Source organism: Urocitellus parryii, chromosome 6, assembly GCF_045843805.1.
Source record: "Urocitellus parryii isolate mUroPar1 chromosome 6, mUroPar1.hap1, whole genome shotgun sequence".
Lineage (NCBI taxonomy): Eukaryota > Metazoa > Chordata > Mammalia > Rodentia > Sciuridae > Urocitellus > Urocitellus parryii.
The window spans coordinates 57,576,036-57,593,079 of record NC_135536.1 but is presented as its reverse complement, the minus strand read 5'-3'; the positions used below and the strand labels follow the sequence as shown (position 1 = coordinate 57,593,079).

Genomic DNA, 17,044 nt, shown 5'->3' with positions numbered 1-17,044 from the left:
AATGAATAAGGCATCTTAAAATCATCTACTGAAAGTAGTAAGAAAGATAAGTCCAATATTAAAAATAAGAAGTGATGCCAATATTACTTAAAACAAACAAACAAACAAAAAAAAACACAGATGAAATAACATGTAAAGAATATTATATTAGGCACTCATAGTGTTGTAGTCTTAAAACCTTTTAGCATTTTGAAGTAAGGCCCATTGAATACAGTTGTACAAATTTTATACAACATAACTCATGGGGGAGGCATGTACATCTAATTAAAGAGGGAATTTTGAGCCAAGCATGGTGGTGCATCCCTGTAATCCCAGTGACTAGGGAGACTGAGGCAGGAAGATCTTGAGTTCAAAGCCAGCCTCAGCAAAAGTGAGGCACCAAGCAACTCAGTGAGACCCTGTCTCTAAATAAAATACAAAATAGGGCCGGGATGTGTCTCAGTGGTAGAGTGCCCCTAAGTTTAATGCCTGGTACCAAAAAAAAGAGAGGAAATTATGTTGTGAAATGTACCCCTTAGTAGTTGTAGAGAGTTTGATAGAATGAGTGAATCACATAATTACAGCTCAGGAAAGAAGTTTAATTTATTATGATAATTGAGACTTTTAAGACAAGGACTATTTTTTACACCTTAAATAATAAAAGAAGTGTATTTTATATACTTTAAATGGATGCAGTTTAAATACTGGAAATCTTAGCATTAAAAAAAAACCAAGATTAGGTACCTAATGTAGCAAATTTTAATTACTTGAAAAAACAAATCACAACTACACCAGCTAAATGAGCCATTGCAATGGGTTGAAAACCACCTCCACCTGTGGTATGATTTGCAAAGTTTGCTTAAAATTTACAAATGAATATTCTGACTTACAAATAATATCATAACAAATAATTTAGAAAATAAATGTATATAATTGTGTTGCCTACTTTATTAAATAGTGAGTATCCAGAAGCCCATGGACTGTGCCTCACAGGGGAATAATTAGAATTCACAAATGCTTATACTAGTTTGAAGCCCCCACTTTATTCTGCATTTCATATCAAGAACAACATTTGGTGGCTGGCAATATAAATAGTCATGACAATTTTTATTTTCTGGAAAACAGAAAGAAAAAAATAAATAGCTCTGCTTGTTTCACCTGCAAATGCTTTTGTAAAGCAATGAGGCTTATTTACTGCCCACACTCAGCAAATCACATTTCCTAGCCATAGCCAAAATTCCTGGGCCTAAATATATTCTCCACCCACCTCTTATCCTCCTTCTTTGCAGACTATATTCTTAAGAATAGATTATCATAATAAGAATAGCCAATATGAATGGCTTATTGCAAGATCCATTCATCTATTTTAATATATCTTTTCAACAGATCCCCCTGCTGTGGAACCAGCATTTCTGGAAATCCGGCAAGGACAGGACCGAAGTGTCACCATGAGCTGCAGGGTACTGAGAGCCTATCCAATCCGGGTGCTGACCTATGAGTGGCGCTTGGGCAATAAGTTATTACGGACGGGTCAGTTCGACTCTCAGGAATACACAGAATACCCAGTGAAGAGTCTTTCAAATGAAAACTATGGGGTTTATAACTGTAGCATCATAAATGAAGCTGGAGCCGGGAGATGCAGCTTTCTTGTTACAGGTAGGATTCTAAAGGTTTGGCTTTTTTATATTTTTTGTATTCTTAGAACAAGAGATCTTAGGTCCATATCATTGTATGAATGAAAACATTTCATAATGAGCAGTTTTACCAGGGAAAGTGTATTTCTTTAGTTAGAGCTTCTATTAGTTCATTTTCAAGGCAAGTCTATCATAGTAGTTAAAATTGTACCTGTGCCAATAAAATTGCATAGAAATTTATTGTAATTCAGATGAAGTGAGTAATGAGGTTGATTAATTTTAGTATATTAGTAATAAAGTGGCAAATTTTGTAACTAGCATTATTTAGCTCAGATTGCAAAATGTAAACAGAAATCTGCTCTGATTTTCTTAATAGCAGGATCATTTTGTTTTGTTTCTTATTTATTTATTTATTATCTTTCAATGTAGAATGACTCTCCATTTTATCCTTGACTTACCAAATTTTCACAAATATGGTAGAAAAAGGGGAAAATAATAAGTTGTGTCTGGTATAAAGTAAATTAGGAAGAAGTGCAGATAATTTTGATGTCATTATCTTCTTAGTATTTCCTCTGTATTGTCTTCCATACTTTAAAAAACTATTTTCATAAGCTATATACTAAAGTGAATGTTCTTTTTGAGGCAGGATTTGAGCATATATTAAAAGAAATACTCATTTTCATTGTAATTTTGTCCTAGGTAACATTAGTTACAATAGTGTGTATCAGGAAAAAAAGAAACTGGACATTAAAATGTTTAAAATGTTCCAGACATTAAAAAAAGTTCACTAATCATATGAATTATTTGTTATTACTTACGAGAGAACTCTCTGAATATAATTTGCCTTGAGCCAGTTTTGCCTCCTAAAATGAAATGTTAGAGAGATAAAGTGTGCCTGACTTACCAAAGAGCATGACTATATTGTGAGCTGTCTCTTGCCACCTCTTGGTTACACAAAGCTTTTCATTAAGGTTTATTTCACTCCAAGGTTTTCCTATTTTGATTCTTAAAGTAGACTACTAATGCAAAGCCAAAAGATCCTAGGACACTGCTGTTTATCTGATGATCAAACTTCCAATTTAGAAATATTTACAAGGGAAAAAGAATGTAGTTTATTACTCAGTGGGTATTTTAAATGCCTCCTTTACTTTCAATCTTTCTTTATGCATTATTTCCATACCAATAAGAATTTTTCAAAGGTGGTTATTTTTTCACAAATAGAACATCATCTTGCTTTCACAAACAGAGCATCATCTTGCTTTCATTCATGAATCCTCTAAAACAGAAATACTCCTTAAAATTAATTACATCCTTTTCTTCAACTTTTTGGCCTTATGCAATTCATAATTCTCTATGATGACATTGTATCCCACCTTTTGGCTAGAAGGTTTAGGTTCATGCTGTTCTTCAAGATTTTTATTTGTTCTATATTATGTGATTCAAATTCTAATTTTGAACTAGAAGACAAGCTGAGACCAGAAGAAACACTAAGCTTCATTGTCCCACTCCAAATCTATGAGACACCACAAGTAGATTTGATAACTATGGAATAGAATAAATACATTCTGCATTGCCTCATGGAAAGAGAAGGAGACCCATGCATTAGCTTGTTTCCGGTGTGCACTTTTCAATCTTTAGGTCAACTTTATTGTTTCAAGGCCTCCACATAAATGAAATATTGTTTTAAAAAGGAGGAAAGGAGGCAATTGAATCCCAAATACAATATAATCCAGGAAAATATATATAGGAAGAGTTGTTTTCGTAGAATCTGGTTTTTGGAGTATCTAGAAGGAACTTTGAAAGACTTTTTCCTCTAACAAAATATATCAGAAGTAGTATTCCTTATGAATTTCCACAATTCAAAACTCTTTGAAACTAACAGTTATTAGAGAATAGAAAATATTTAAAAATGCAGATATTCTTTATCCACAAAATAGATCTTTAAAGATAATTTCTTTACTTATTAAAAACTAAATTAATGAAGAAAGATTTAAAAGTTTATTTTTATAATTACTTTATCAAGATCATTTCTTCACTGGCCATATATATGTTTTATAGTATTCAAAAGCAGACTTGATCTCAGTGCACACCGGAATGTACAGAACTGAACTATAAAGCGCTAACATCTGTACTTATTTTAGTTTCCAGGAAAGCTGAAACATTTATTCCCATTTTTATCTTATTTATCATGTGTGTGTGATGTGTCAGAGTAGGTGGTGAGAAAGTGGGATTGTGCTTACTGAGGCATTAGAGGGCAAGTGAAAATATTTTCCTGTTAGGCAAAATAAAATGGTAGGCCAAGATATTTGGGTAATATGAAAGTAGAAGCAAATAACCAGCCTAGTTTTTAGAGAATATTTTCTATGATTCTACAAAATATTGTGTTTTGCATTTTATATGATAATATTATAACAATTTTATACAGTTTAAGTAAGCTATGTGTGTTATGGTAGGAACCCAGAGACCATTCCCCTATCCCTCTGTGAAAATCTTTACAAATTCTAAAGAGTAATGTGACATATTAATTTATTGGAATTAACCTATGAACTTTCAAATACTTATCTAAATGTGCTTATGTATCATACCAATAAACATGTGTATTTTAATAGGTAGATCTTTACCATTACAGCAGATTTCAACTGCAGCATGAACTTCACTTTATGACATGTTCAAAATAGCCAAATAGTCACCTTTGGAAAAAAATATTAAATTCTCTCAAAGACCTAAGTTTATTCTTATGTGGCATGGTTGAATATCATTCTATGGAATACGGTAATACATAGATTGATCCAGAAAAAATAAAGCAAAACAAAACTCAGTAGTCTGAAGCAGCTAAATGGATGAAGGCTGGACAAAAGATATACTGATTGAATGAAAGAAAACTGTCTGAAAAAAAAATTAAATGAAATGTGGTGAGAGTGAAAGAGTAGTTCAAGTTGGAAACAAATCATGAATTTTGTAGTGAGCTAACTGAGGACCCCCAAAACATATGCCTGTGTCCTAATCCCTGGAATCTATGAATATCATATTACATGGCCCAATGTGACTAAGGTAAGGATTTTAAGAGGAGAAGCATCTCGTGGGTCATCTGTGAGCTCTGATGCTGTAAACTGTATCCTTAGAAGAGAGGAGCAGACGGAGCTGGAGGGTGAAGTAGGCAATGTGATCATGAATGAAATGGTGCAGCTGTAGCTCAAAGAACCCCTGCAACCACCTCAAGCTAGAAGAGGCAGCAAGTTATTCCACTCTGGGGCCTCTGTAACAAGTCTAGCCTAGTAAGACCCCGGCTTCAGACTTCTAGCTTCTAGATCTGTGAGTGAATAATATCTTATGCCACCCAGTTTGTGGTAATTTTTTATGTCAGTCTTGGATGGCTAGTAGATATTGCAACTCACTATTTCAAAGGACTCCTCCCTTTAAAATGCTGCAAGATGAATAGAACTGCTTTACCAAGTGTCTGCCCCTCTGTCAACCTAAGCAGGCTAGAGTGCTGAGCCCTGGTGGCACAACTTTTCACAACTCAGCATAGATGTAGGCCATGGTTGCTCATGGTTCCTGAAGACCTAATTGGAACAAGCTTATAGATGCAGGAGGGAAAGCCAGTGAGGGAAATGACCTGGGAGGTTTCATTGACCACCTCCATCAGTACTGGGTTGGTTTAAGCTATCCATTAGCAAAGACCCACAGCGATGCCACGGAATTGAAACAACAGTGCAGACAAAAAATTTCCAGAAATTGATTATCTATAAAACCAAATGAGAGAGGATCTGTGAACAGATTCTATTGACATTATCAGAAATTGAGATGAAGATAAACTTCTATTCTTTTTTTCAACATAAAGAACTAGGATATTTGTAACAAAATACCACATTGATTCATAAAGTAATTATGTCTTGAATTGTTCTAATCAATATTCTTAAATATTTAGCAATTGAGAAGTCAGTTCTAAATTATTCCAATTATGCTTCCACTAACCAAACTTTCTCTATATTTCTTCCCTTTAACCTGCTGCTTCTGATAATGTTTCTGTTAGAATTTTTATGTGTCATTGGATAAACAAGTTAGACAAAAAAAAATGCATGATGTTAAAAAGAATTTTTCTTTTATGGTTTTTGATGAGTTAACTTAAATAAAATTTAGAAACTATCCAGTGACAATATTAGCATTGCTTTTTATTACACTAGATTATATGTCAAAGAAAACAAGTACAAAATAAAATTGCAATCAAAGTTTCCTATATAGCCCAGAAAGTAAAAGTGAAGTGCCCTTCTAACTTCCAGATAGTACATGCATAGAGTTCAATTAAATTTAAATTAAAATATTAAATAATGATGTCCTTTCCAACAGTAAATGTGTATTCTAATAATATTTTACTGTATAAACCACAAATTATATTAAGTATAAAACTAGCACTATTTACAGGTACCTACTAGATGTGAAGTACAATATTGGAAATCAGTAATAGGACAATAAACACTCTTTTAAAAACATCGCCAGTTTTTATTTGCAAAATATATTGCAATTATTATTTCATTTTGATTTCTACTGCTCTTTTTAGGTCTTCTATATGGTCTTCTGAGATATAAATTTGTATCTGATCTTTGAACTTGCAACCTCATTCTCTTTTAGTCTACTTTCTATATTTTTGGGATGTTTCTGGACAACCTGTCTTACACTTAAGTGAGAAACAGTCATGCTCAGCAGGCCAATAGGATGATATGCAAATTTTTCAATGTCTTCAATCCATTCATTAATATCCTAATGAAAACATAACTCTTCAGCTCTCACTCCGTTTTACTAGTTAATCCAAACTCAATTCAAATTAGGTTTGCTGCTCTCTACCAAATCATTACATATCTTTAAACTCTGTGCCTTTGCTCACAATGTATTTTACTCTGAAATATGGTCCTTTGAGTATTCCTCTTCTAGAGTTATGGTAACCTTTGTTTATGATTTTATCAGGGTTATGTTGCTCTTTAGTCAGGTGACTGGATGCAGATTGTGGTAACATTATTTTATGATTCACAAATTAATTATATGTCAATATTTGCAGAGCATCTGAAAGTATCAATAAGTTCCAAGTGATCATAATTTAAATATGACAAAATTATTTCACTCAGGTTAAGATGCCAATGAATCATTTCTGAGACTACTATAATGACTCTATTCCACAAAATCTGCAGGCATTAGGGCTCTTCCATCTCATAGCCCTAATGGCTACTGAAATTCTAACCATTAATTCCACAATGCAGGCAGAGTAAAATCATATTCACGCTTTTTGGGGGGATGCTTCCCAATAATTTCAGACATAATTTAGGCATATTGTTTTATCTGAAATAACAATGGGTATAGATTGTATTATTAAAAGATTAAATCAGACTTTATCTCATCTATATTTTAAGTTCATTTTAATAGAAAACATTGCAATGAAGACAAATTGAGATCATCAAGGAAATTCCTGGATCTGTGGTTTTATCTCTGTAACTATTGTATCACTACTGATATTTAAACCCCCTTTTCAGGAGCCATGAACATTTAGAGTCAGAATAATTTTGAAAGATAAGAAAAGAAATTTAATCATGGACTCTTAAAAGATTTTATTGATAACCACAATGAAATGGAGGATACAATATTGCTTACTAATTTCACATAATAAATTAATATGAATTTAACCTCTTAAAACAACAAAATTTATCATCTTGTAGTTCTGTGTGTCAGGAATCCAATAGTGACTTAGCTAGATTCTCTGTTCTAAGTCTTACAAGACTAGTCAACCTATTGGCTGGAGTATGCTCTTATACAGAGGGAATGGGGAAGAAATCACTTCCAAATATTGAGTATTAAAATAATTAGGTTCCTTGTGGTTGTAAAATAGAAAATACACTCAAGTAGAAAATGCATAATAATTCCTAATGAATCTTAACGTATAGTAATCTATACTATATAATGTGATTCCACATATATCCTTCTCATTTCAACAAACCCTGATACATTTGCAGAACAGATGGGATTGCCCTCCCTTGGTAGGTTAACCAAGCCTCAGAAAAGCAAGATTAAAATAATTCAAGATCTTTTTGACACAACTCAGTGATTATTTTATGAGTGGTGCTAAATAAATATTTGGATAAGTAAGACAGATGAAACATAGGTGAACCTATACAAAATTATAAAAAGTAGTGATAAAAATCTAAGTATCAATCAAAGAAGTGAGGCATATCACTTAGAAAAATGTACTAAAACATATACTTTTATTATATATCTAAGTTTATATGATATTTTAGACAAATGTTATTTTCTTTCCAGTAAGCATGTCATGAGTAATCAATATAACACACATAAATGAAAACCCCAATTTAATTTTGTAATATTGTCACAGCAATTTGATGGCTTTTTAAATTCTCTGTGTCACTCATTTTCTTTGTTATAAAATTATGTAACTTTTTCAGTGAGAAATTCAAAGCAATGTGGTTATCAAGATCTATTATTGTACTCTTTTAAAAGCAAAACATTAAAATATCAAAAATTAATCTAATGTAGAATTGAAACATATTTTATTAACTTCAGATGGTTTAAAACATTTACAAATTAAGAAAATCATTGATTCATCTGATATGTTAATTTCTGAATAACATTTCAATGGGGAGTAGAAAACAGAGAGAGTTTAGGTGTAAATTCTTTTGTAAGAGTTAAAGAATATGGTAAATATGCAAATTAACTCAGATTAGCAAAATTGAAGTAGATTTAAAAGAGTTAAATATAAAATTTGGTAATATGGCCAAAGGCAGAAGGAAGGTAACAAAACTGATGATTGGATTCAGGATAAAATTGGCTTAGGATGACTCAGGAAGAAATAGAGTTAAAAATCCAGGTGCATCCAGAAATAAAACACAAGACAGAAAAATTGGGATGGCCTCTTCTATGTATTGACTTGCATCCCCAACCAAATTCATATGTTGAAGCCCTTATTCCCTATGTGTTGATATTTGGAGAGGGGCCCTTTGGAAGGCAATCAGGGTTAAATGAGGTCATGAGGGTAGGCCCCTGGGTTGATAGGATTAGTACCTAAATAAGAAGAGACACTTGATTTCTCACTCTTCTCAACCATGTGACAACACAGTGGGGAAGTGGCTGCCTGCAAGTCAATAAGAGAGCCCTCACCAAAACCAACCAACCTGCAAAATGTGACAAAATAAATTTCTGTTGTTTAAGCCACCTAGTATATCATTTTTTCTTATGGAAACCTGAGAACTACCATAGCCTATAGCAGTTGTAAGAGAAATGTCATATCAGAAATCATAGAATCATATTAAAACATGGAACTTAGAAGTGAATTATCTTGGTTCTGATGGAACTCTTCTGGATAATTTATTGTGTTTGTGGTTTTTATCCCTTGATCATTGCCTAAGGATAGTTGTCCCTTAGGTGAAACCTATAGATGGCTTCTAACAGTTCAGCCTTATACAAGCCATTTAATTTGTGACCTTGGTTAATTTAGCTATAGAATTGGAAATGAGAAGTCTGCTTCACAAGATTCACATAATTTTAAGAGTATCAGTTAAGCTAATCAATGTGAAATGATTTAAATGAAAAACATTATGATTATAGAAAGGTAAGAAAAGAGGATTTCCATATTTACCCATAGAGAAGTTTCCTTCTATTTCAGTAACACAACACAAAAAAATACTACCGAAAAAATGTTGGAGATTGGCTAGGGGATGACTGATCTCAGAGAAATAATCGGTACTGGGTACTCAATACACACTTGAGCTCTGATTGGGAGAGAGAAGTGTGATGAGATTATTAGACTGATACAAAAGAACAAAATAAGTTATTCTAGGGGTAGTCTGAGAGAGGACTTTGTATTAAACGTGAATTTTTTTTTCCTTCTGTATATTACTCTGGGTAAGTGATTGTATATCTCTACCATGGAGCAGGAAGGATCTACTCTAACTTGAAATATTAGTCGGGGAAATTGAGAGAGAATAGAGCCTGGCTAGAGAACACAGTGTACCACAATAAGGGCAGGCAAGGTGGTTGGCTCCTGGAGTTCATTCTCTTCCTCTTCCCCACATACTCTTTCAAGCTGACCATTCCTGAAAGAAATGCTACCCTAGGATAACAGCAGTAACTGAAGCTGGGGTATTAGAAATTTTGAATACTGGATGGAGAAAACTTTTGAAGGGCATAGGAGAAACCAAAGTTTTTCCACTTCTACTGGTAGTTGGAGTCTGCCTAAGTTACAGTCCCCTGGAACTGAGAAAGCCTGTGGTAAGGTATTAACAGCTAATCAAGGCGAGAGATGCTTGCTGACATCTGATCTGAAGGGCTAAGCTGGCAAAGCCCTTTCATTCCAGTACCATTGATTGACAGGGATTGTATCTCTTCATGATGGGCTATGCCCTCCAGCATTGTCGAAGAGCCAGAAGCTCACTGCCAATTTCTTCTTTCTGGGTTCTTATCTCCCAAACTTGAAGAATGAAATCCATAGACAATTGAAGAGTGAGTGCAGAAGAGTAGAATTTATTCTTGTGGGGAAAATAAAGAGATAGAGCTCTTGTAGGGCAAGAGAGGACCCAACAGGGGTTGATACTTGAGTGTGCTAGAGATTAATAGAGCACTAGGGTCAACGCTATTGGTCCATATTTATGCTAATAAGGGTTTGGGAAAGTATGGTTACACATCCAGGCTTGCATACCTCCTGCCTATACTACTGTGGCCCATGCTTGCCCACCCTGTTCTAGTCCCTGGGTGTATCTCCCCACCACCCCCTGTAGCTACTGGATAAGAACATAGCTTCAGAGGTATAAGAAGATAGAGAATGATGAAACTGATACTGCAACCAATACCTCTCATTCTGAAGCACCCTTTCCCTTTACCTGGAGGAATGTAAGCAAGAGCCTAGGCCATCCTCACTCTTGCAGGCAGTGCCAGCCAAGACAGATGGAGTTCTCCTAGGATGAAGACACCAAATTCAGAACAAAACTATTATGAGAGAAAAGAAGATGAATGGAATTATCTATTTCAAATTGGATAGGAGGAATAAGAAACAGAATAATATTTTTAAATACATAACATTCATCCTCGAGGAAAGCAAGGAAGATACAAAAAAATATGACACAGCAAAAACAGCAATGAAGACAAACCATTTAGTGATAATAAGCTTAAAAATATAATTGTTGAAATGAATAATTAATTTGCTAGATGAAATTTACAGAATAAATATAGCCCAGGAGTGTGGAAGATCTGGCTGGGGAAACCTCCCAGCAGAGACCATAAGGAGGAAGTGACTTGAAGGGACATGGAAGATGAAAGCAGCAGGATACATATCTGCTGAATAGGATTCCCAGAAGGAGGAGATCAAATAGGGAAATAAAATGAAATGAAGACAAAATAAGTTTTTTAACTTGAAAAAAAAAATAAAAAGAGCTAGACCTTTGTGAAAGGGCTCACATGGTAGCAACAATACATTAGGAAGAAAAAAAACGTTTTGTGCTTTAATGATTTTTAATGAGATTTAAGAAGATCAATGACAAAAAGAATTTCATAAAGTTTCTATAGAGAATTATATTCACATCAGACTTCTGACAACTTGATATACAAGAAGATAATGAAGTACCATCTTCAAAATATTAAAAGAAATGTATTTTAAAAAGGCAGAAAATTTCTCCAAATTTATGAAACACTTGAACCCCCAAGCATATCATGGTACAGAAAACAAGAAAAGTACAAAGAAAATCAGATGAAGGTATATATAAATTTTATTACAGGAAAGACCAGAGAAGATCAAACCCTGAAAGCAACCAGAATAACAATGATATTCTGATGTTATGCATAACAATTATCTTCTCATTAAGAATAATGCAAGACAGAAGGCAAAGGAAAAACATCATTAAATTTTTAAACATCTTTTGAAAAGACCATCAATTTTATAATCCAGTAATTCTGTATCCAGTGAAAATATACTTGAAAAATTAGAGTTACATAAATATATTTTCATGAAAAATTAAAGCTAAAGAATTGGTAGTTCATAAAACTGTGCCATTAAAATACATTATGACAAATGATAATTGTATAGTGAAGGCAAATGTTGTCAAAGAAAACATGGATATATAAAACCAAATGCAGACAAGATAGAGTAAATAAATGGGAAAAGATAAAGAAAGATATTTCTTTTTTCTTGTGATTTCCCTAATAGCATTTGCATAAACAGTGCTCACAGCCTGAGGTCTGTCAACTGTGTTTATGAATAAAGGTTAGTTGGAACAAGATTTCCACACTATTTATATAGGGCCTATGTTGCACAGCAGCCCAGGAGAGTTGAAGCAAAGCAATCCTTTGATTCAAGCCTAAAATCTTTAATATCTGTCCCTTAAAGAAAAATGTTTTTTTAACATATTAGTTAGAGTTCATACATATTTAGAATTCAAGTCTGATGACAATAGCTCAAGTAATGAGACTAATTTGAATTGTGCTGTTAACATTTGTGAAGTGGCAAGTGAGAAGTGAATGAGGACCTTAGAGAGGTGTGAAGTGTGATATATTGACTCTAAATAGAAGGGATATGTTAAAATTGCCTAGTTTAAGCTACACAAAAACTTCTTAGACATTTCTTTTAAAGCAGTTCATCAAAGCAACTTAAATGTAATTGAATTTATTCAAAATACCAATTCAAAATACCACAAGGAAAAAAGCAAGACACAAACAAAATGCTGAAAGAACCAAGAAAACAAAAAGCAAAATGGTAGACTCTGATTTAGCTTTGTTACAGATTATGTTAAATGTAAATGAACCTTAACATTCCAGTTAGCAGTCAGAAAGTGTAGGACTTGATTTTTTTTTAAAGTAAGCTATCTATAAGATACCTCCTGCTGTTCACCAGAAATACACTTCAAATACAAAAAGACTGAAAGGAAAAGGATGAGGGAGTACATAACATGCAAACAAGCAGATAAAAAAGTGGCTATAACTATCTGATTATCAGAAAAAGTAGACTTCATGATATTGAGAGCCACATTTAATAATAAGACAAGAATTTACAAAGAAGACATAATGGTTCTAAATATGTATACACCTAGTAATAGAGCTTCAAAATTTATGTAAAAAGAACTACCAGGAGTAATAGACTTTCTTAATTTTAGTTGAACATTTTAATACCTATCTATCAATAATTGGAAGAATTATATAGACAAAAATCACAGAAGCTTTAGAAGATATTAACTACTATGAAGCAAATTATATTGATTTACTGTACTCAACATTATAAACTATACATTATTTGAAGTCCATATGGAATGCTCTTCACAGTGGATAATATGCTGATTGAATACTTTCCTTCTAGGATTAGGAGTAAGACAAAAGTGTTCAGTCTCACCAGTCACAGATGTTATTCTGGAGGTCTTTATTCTGCAAAAACACAAGAAAAATGTTTCAGATGCATTGGTAAAGAGGAGTAAAACACTATTTACAGATCATATGGTTGTTTTGGTAGAAAAATTTAAGGAATTTATAGGAAAACCTATTTAATTTAGCAATGATGTAGTATAAAATCAGTATGAAAAAATAGTCATATTTCTAAATTCTGTTGTTTCTCCATATCTGAAAGGGAATGGTTCTAAGGTTCCTATAGGTACCAAAATCTGCAGACGCTCAAGTCCTTTATATAACCTATGCACATCTTCCTTTATATTCAAAATAATCTCCAGATTTTTATACTGCTGAACACAATGTAAATAGCTGCTATACTATGCTATTTGTGTAATAATGACCAAAACAAAGTCTGTACATATTCAAAACAGCTGCAATTTTTTTCCAAATATTTTCCAGTGATGGGTAGTTAAATCGATGAATATACAGGGCCAACTGTGATATCTACAAGTATTTGAAATTTAAATGTAAAATTTTTTTTTCTAATGATCCCACATGTGAATAAATTTAATAAAATATATGTTCACTGAGGAATATTTACTCAGAAATAAAAATTATTCCTAAGTAAAGCAAAATAAGACTCAAATTAATGGAGAAATATCACATGCTCATGGATTGGAAGAGTCAATATTGTTTTGATATTTATTCTATCCAAATTGATTTATAGATTCAATGTAACCCTAAACATACATCATGTTTTTTGGTTTGTTTTTGTAGAAAGTGAAATGTTTATTTTAGATTTTATGTGGAAAACTATGACTCAACTCTAGGTAGACCTATGTAGGAAAAAAAATGAACCAAGTTGTACTGCCTGACTTCAAGGCTCACCAGAAAACCACAATAATTCAAACACTGTGGGGTATTTGTGTGTGTGTGTGTGTGTGTGTGTGTGTGTGTGTGTGTGTGTAAAGAAAGATAGATCAATGGGACAGAATACAGAATGCAGAAATAGACCTCTATGGATGCACATATCACTCATATATGATCAAATGAGATTTTTTTCAAAGTCTCCAGTACCATATATTGGAGAAAAGAGAGTTGTCTGAATAAATTGTGCTGAAACACCTGAAAATCTACAAGGAAAAAAATACACCTAAAATAATTTCTCACACTGCCTGGGAGTACATAATTGATGATAGATATACATGTAAGATGATAAATTATAACATTCTAGAACAAAACACAAGACAAAATACATACAAATTTGGAAAAGGCAAAAATGTCTTAGAAAGCAAATAAAAGCACCACTCATAAAACTATTAGATTTCATTAAAACCCCAGTCTTCTTTCTGTTCCTGCAAAAATATCGTTAAGAAATGAAAAGACAAGACATAGACTGCAAGAAAATATTTGTGGGCTGGGGTTGTGACTCAGTGGTAGAGTGCTTGTCTAGCATGTGTGAAGCACTGGGTTGGATCTTCATAAAGGTATTGTGTTCATCTATAACTTTAAAAAAAAGCAAAAAATATTTGAACTACCTGTGTTTGTCAAAGGACTTATATATGTAAGGACCGGGGTGGGGCTCAGTAGTAGAGCACTTACCTAGCATCTGCAAGAGCTTGGGTTCCACCCCAAGCACTCCAAACCAAACAACAAAAAAGGACTTCCATCTATAGTATATAAACAATTCTTATAACTAAATAAGGGAAACAGTCCAATTTAAAATTGGAAAAGATTAGAATGTATATTTCTCAGAACAGAAAATAATTGACCCATAATCTTATGAAAATGGTTACCCTCACTAGTTATCAGAAAAATGCAACTTAAACTACAATTATCATGTTACACATATGCAATAATGCCAAAGTTAACAACTGACAATACCAAGTGTTGATGAGGATATAGAATAACAGAAACCATCATACACTGCCAGTGGGCATGTATAATGAGGTTACTTTAAAAAAATGCCTGTCATTTTCCTAATAAACTTAAATATACACTTACCAAAGGATTAGTTCCACTCCTAGATGATTACCCAACAGAAATGAAACTGTATGTTTATGCAGAAACATACATACTTTCAGAGTAGCTTTATTTGTTATAGTTTCAAACTAGAAACAACCCAAATATCTATCAACAAGGGAAGGATAAACAACATTTTATCTATTCATGAAGTGGAATTTTACCAAGTCCCATATTCATAAAGAACTTTGAACACATGCTATATTATGGATGAACAGAATTAGAAAACAATATGTTAAGTGAAAAGACATAGACACAGAAAGTACATATTTTGTCATTACCTTTATATGAGTTTCCTGAATAGATAAAACTAAACTTAGTAATAGAAAGTAGATTCTTATTTGCCTGAGATTGGGGATGGAGGTGATTTATTACAAAGGGAAACATACTAACTTTGTGCAGTGATGGAAATCTATATCTTGATTGGGACACTAATTACATAGTAATATATATTTTTCCAAACTCATCAAAATCTATACCTAAAAAGTACGCATTTTATTATATGTAAATTATGCCTTATTGAGGTACTACTGAATAAATGTATGGTTTTACCAACTAAAGTAGGCTCAAGAATAGAAAGTGTTGTATAGTATCTAGTGCTAATTATGTTTTACATATATATGTTCTAATCCATATTGTGTTAATAAATATGTGAAATAACTTTTAAAAAGTGTTTTACAAGAATCCTTTGTTTTTCCTCTCTAATAACCTTCAAAACACTTTCCTTTATTTGGGGCTCTAACTAGTTACTCCTCACAGTATTTTCTCTTATGATAACCACCATTCTCTTTTGTAAGTTATATTCCTAGCTTTAAGAGGTAATGACTATTACATAAAGAATATAGACAGACTAATATATTGGAAGTAAAGGTTGCATATAAAAGTTAAATTAGAAAGGCATAGATCAGGTTTTGGGTGCTTACTATTTAGTAAGCAGAGGCTTTCAGTGCTGATGGAATAAAGGGCAAGCACAGATATTAGTATAAGAAGTAAGGGTATAAAAGTCCAGTGCTATTTCTCACAACTCTCTTACAGTATTTGAATATCTGTATTAGATTTGATTTGAAGAGGATAAGAAGCAACCTGAAATTTCAGTTTCCCCTGAGGAAAAACAACCTTATTTTAAAAGGTAGTAGAGAATAATACAATAAAATAAAACTCCATGTGAAAATTCACACATCTGTATATGTATATTACATATGTAGAGTTTCTATTCTTTTTCTTAAGGTCCAGTTTAACACATAGTATATTTGGATTTTTCAACTGATATTGAGTGGTTATAAAACCAATCTGTGAAAGAATCAGAGGACTTTTTAGTTCAGTGGAATCAAAGTCATCTCCCAATCCTCCAAGCATCTATTTAAGCACCTGGCCTCTGTCCATCACCCTGAAGGGATGATTAATGGATGAGAACAGTGCAGAACATGTTCCAAAGGCATGCCAGAAACCAGACTTAAAAGTGGTCAGGAGAGAGATTCCATACATGATAGCCCACAACCTGATCTGGCATCTTTTCTCCAGGGATATTTTGTGATGGGGCTGTAAGTTGAGAAAATCAATAAAGACTTTCCTTGTGTAATTTCTTTTTCAGTTGAAAACTAGAGACTATAATCAAAGTTTCATAATTTCACATGACTTAAGTGAGTATTACTTACTAAATCACCTTTTCTCATAATTCTAATGAATTTTGTCTTTTTAAAGAACTCATCAAAATAACAGTTCCTAGAAGCCCCAGAATCTAACTGCAGACAGGTTAGATTCTGTTTCACGATGAGAGCCAGACCAGTGCTTCTTAGCAATATGATAAGAACAGTTACTTGTGTTCTAATCTTTTTCCTGCTCCTGGAGTCATTTTCACGGATCTCTTATTTATTCTTAGAGAGTCACAATGATGCAGTTTCAATAACTAGTTTTCTTTATTCACATCTAAATCTACTTTATTAATTCAAGTTATATGTTTTGGAGAAAATGAATGTTCCTAGAAGATAAACATCATACCTTCTGGGCTTCTTTCCAGATCATTTGAACACCTCTTTCTCCCTGCT

The 17,044-nt window shown here is 33.0% G+C and overlaps 1 protein-coding gene across 1 annotated transcript in view; it reads left to right on the top strand.

The window, feature by feature from the left end:
* The window catches only part of Mdga2 (MAM domain containing glycosylphosphatidylinositol anchor 2), a 772,336-nt gene that overhangs the window by 655,315 nt on the left and 99,977 nt on the right, over positions 1-17,044 (top strand). Inside the window, exon 9 of the mRNA XM_026391061.2 lies at positions 1,366-1,635. Within this exon, the coding sequence (XP_026246846.2) occupies positions 1,366-1,635 (270 nt within the window). The remainder of the gene's footprint in view (positions 1-1,365; positions 1,636-17,044) is intronic.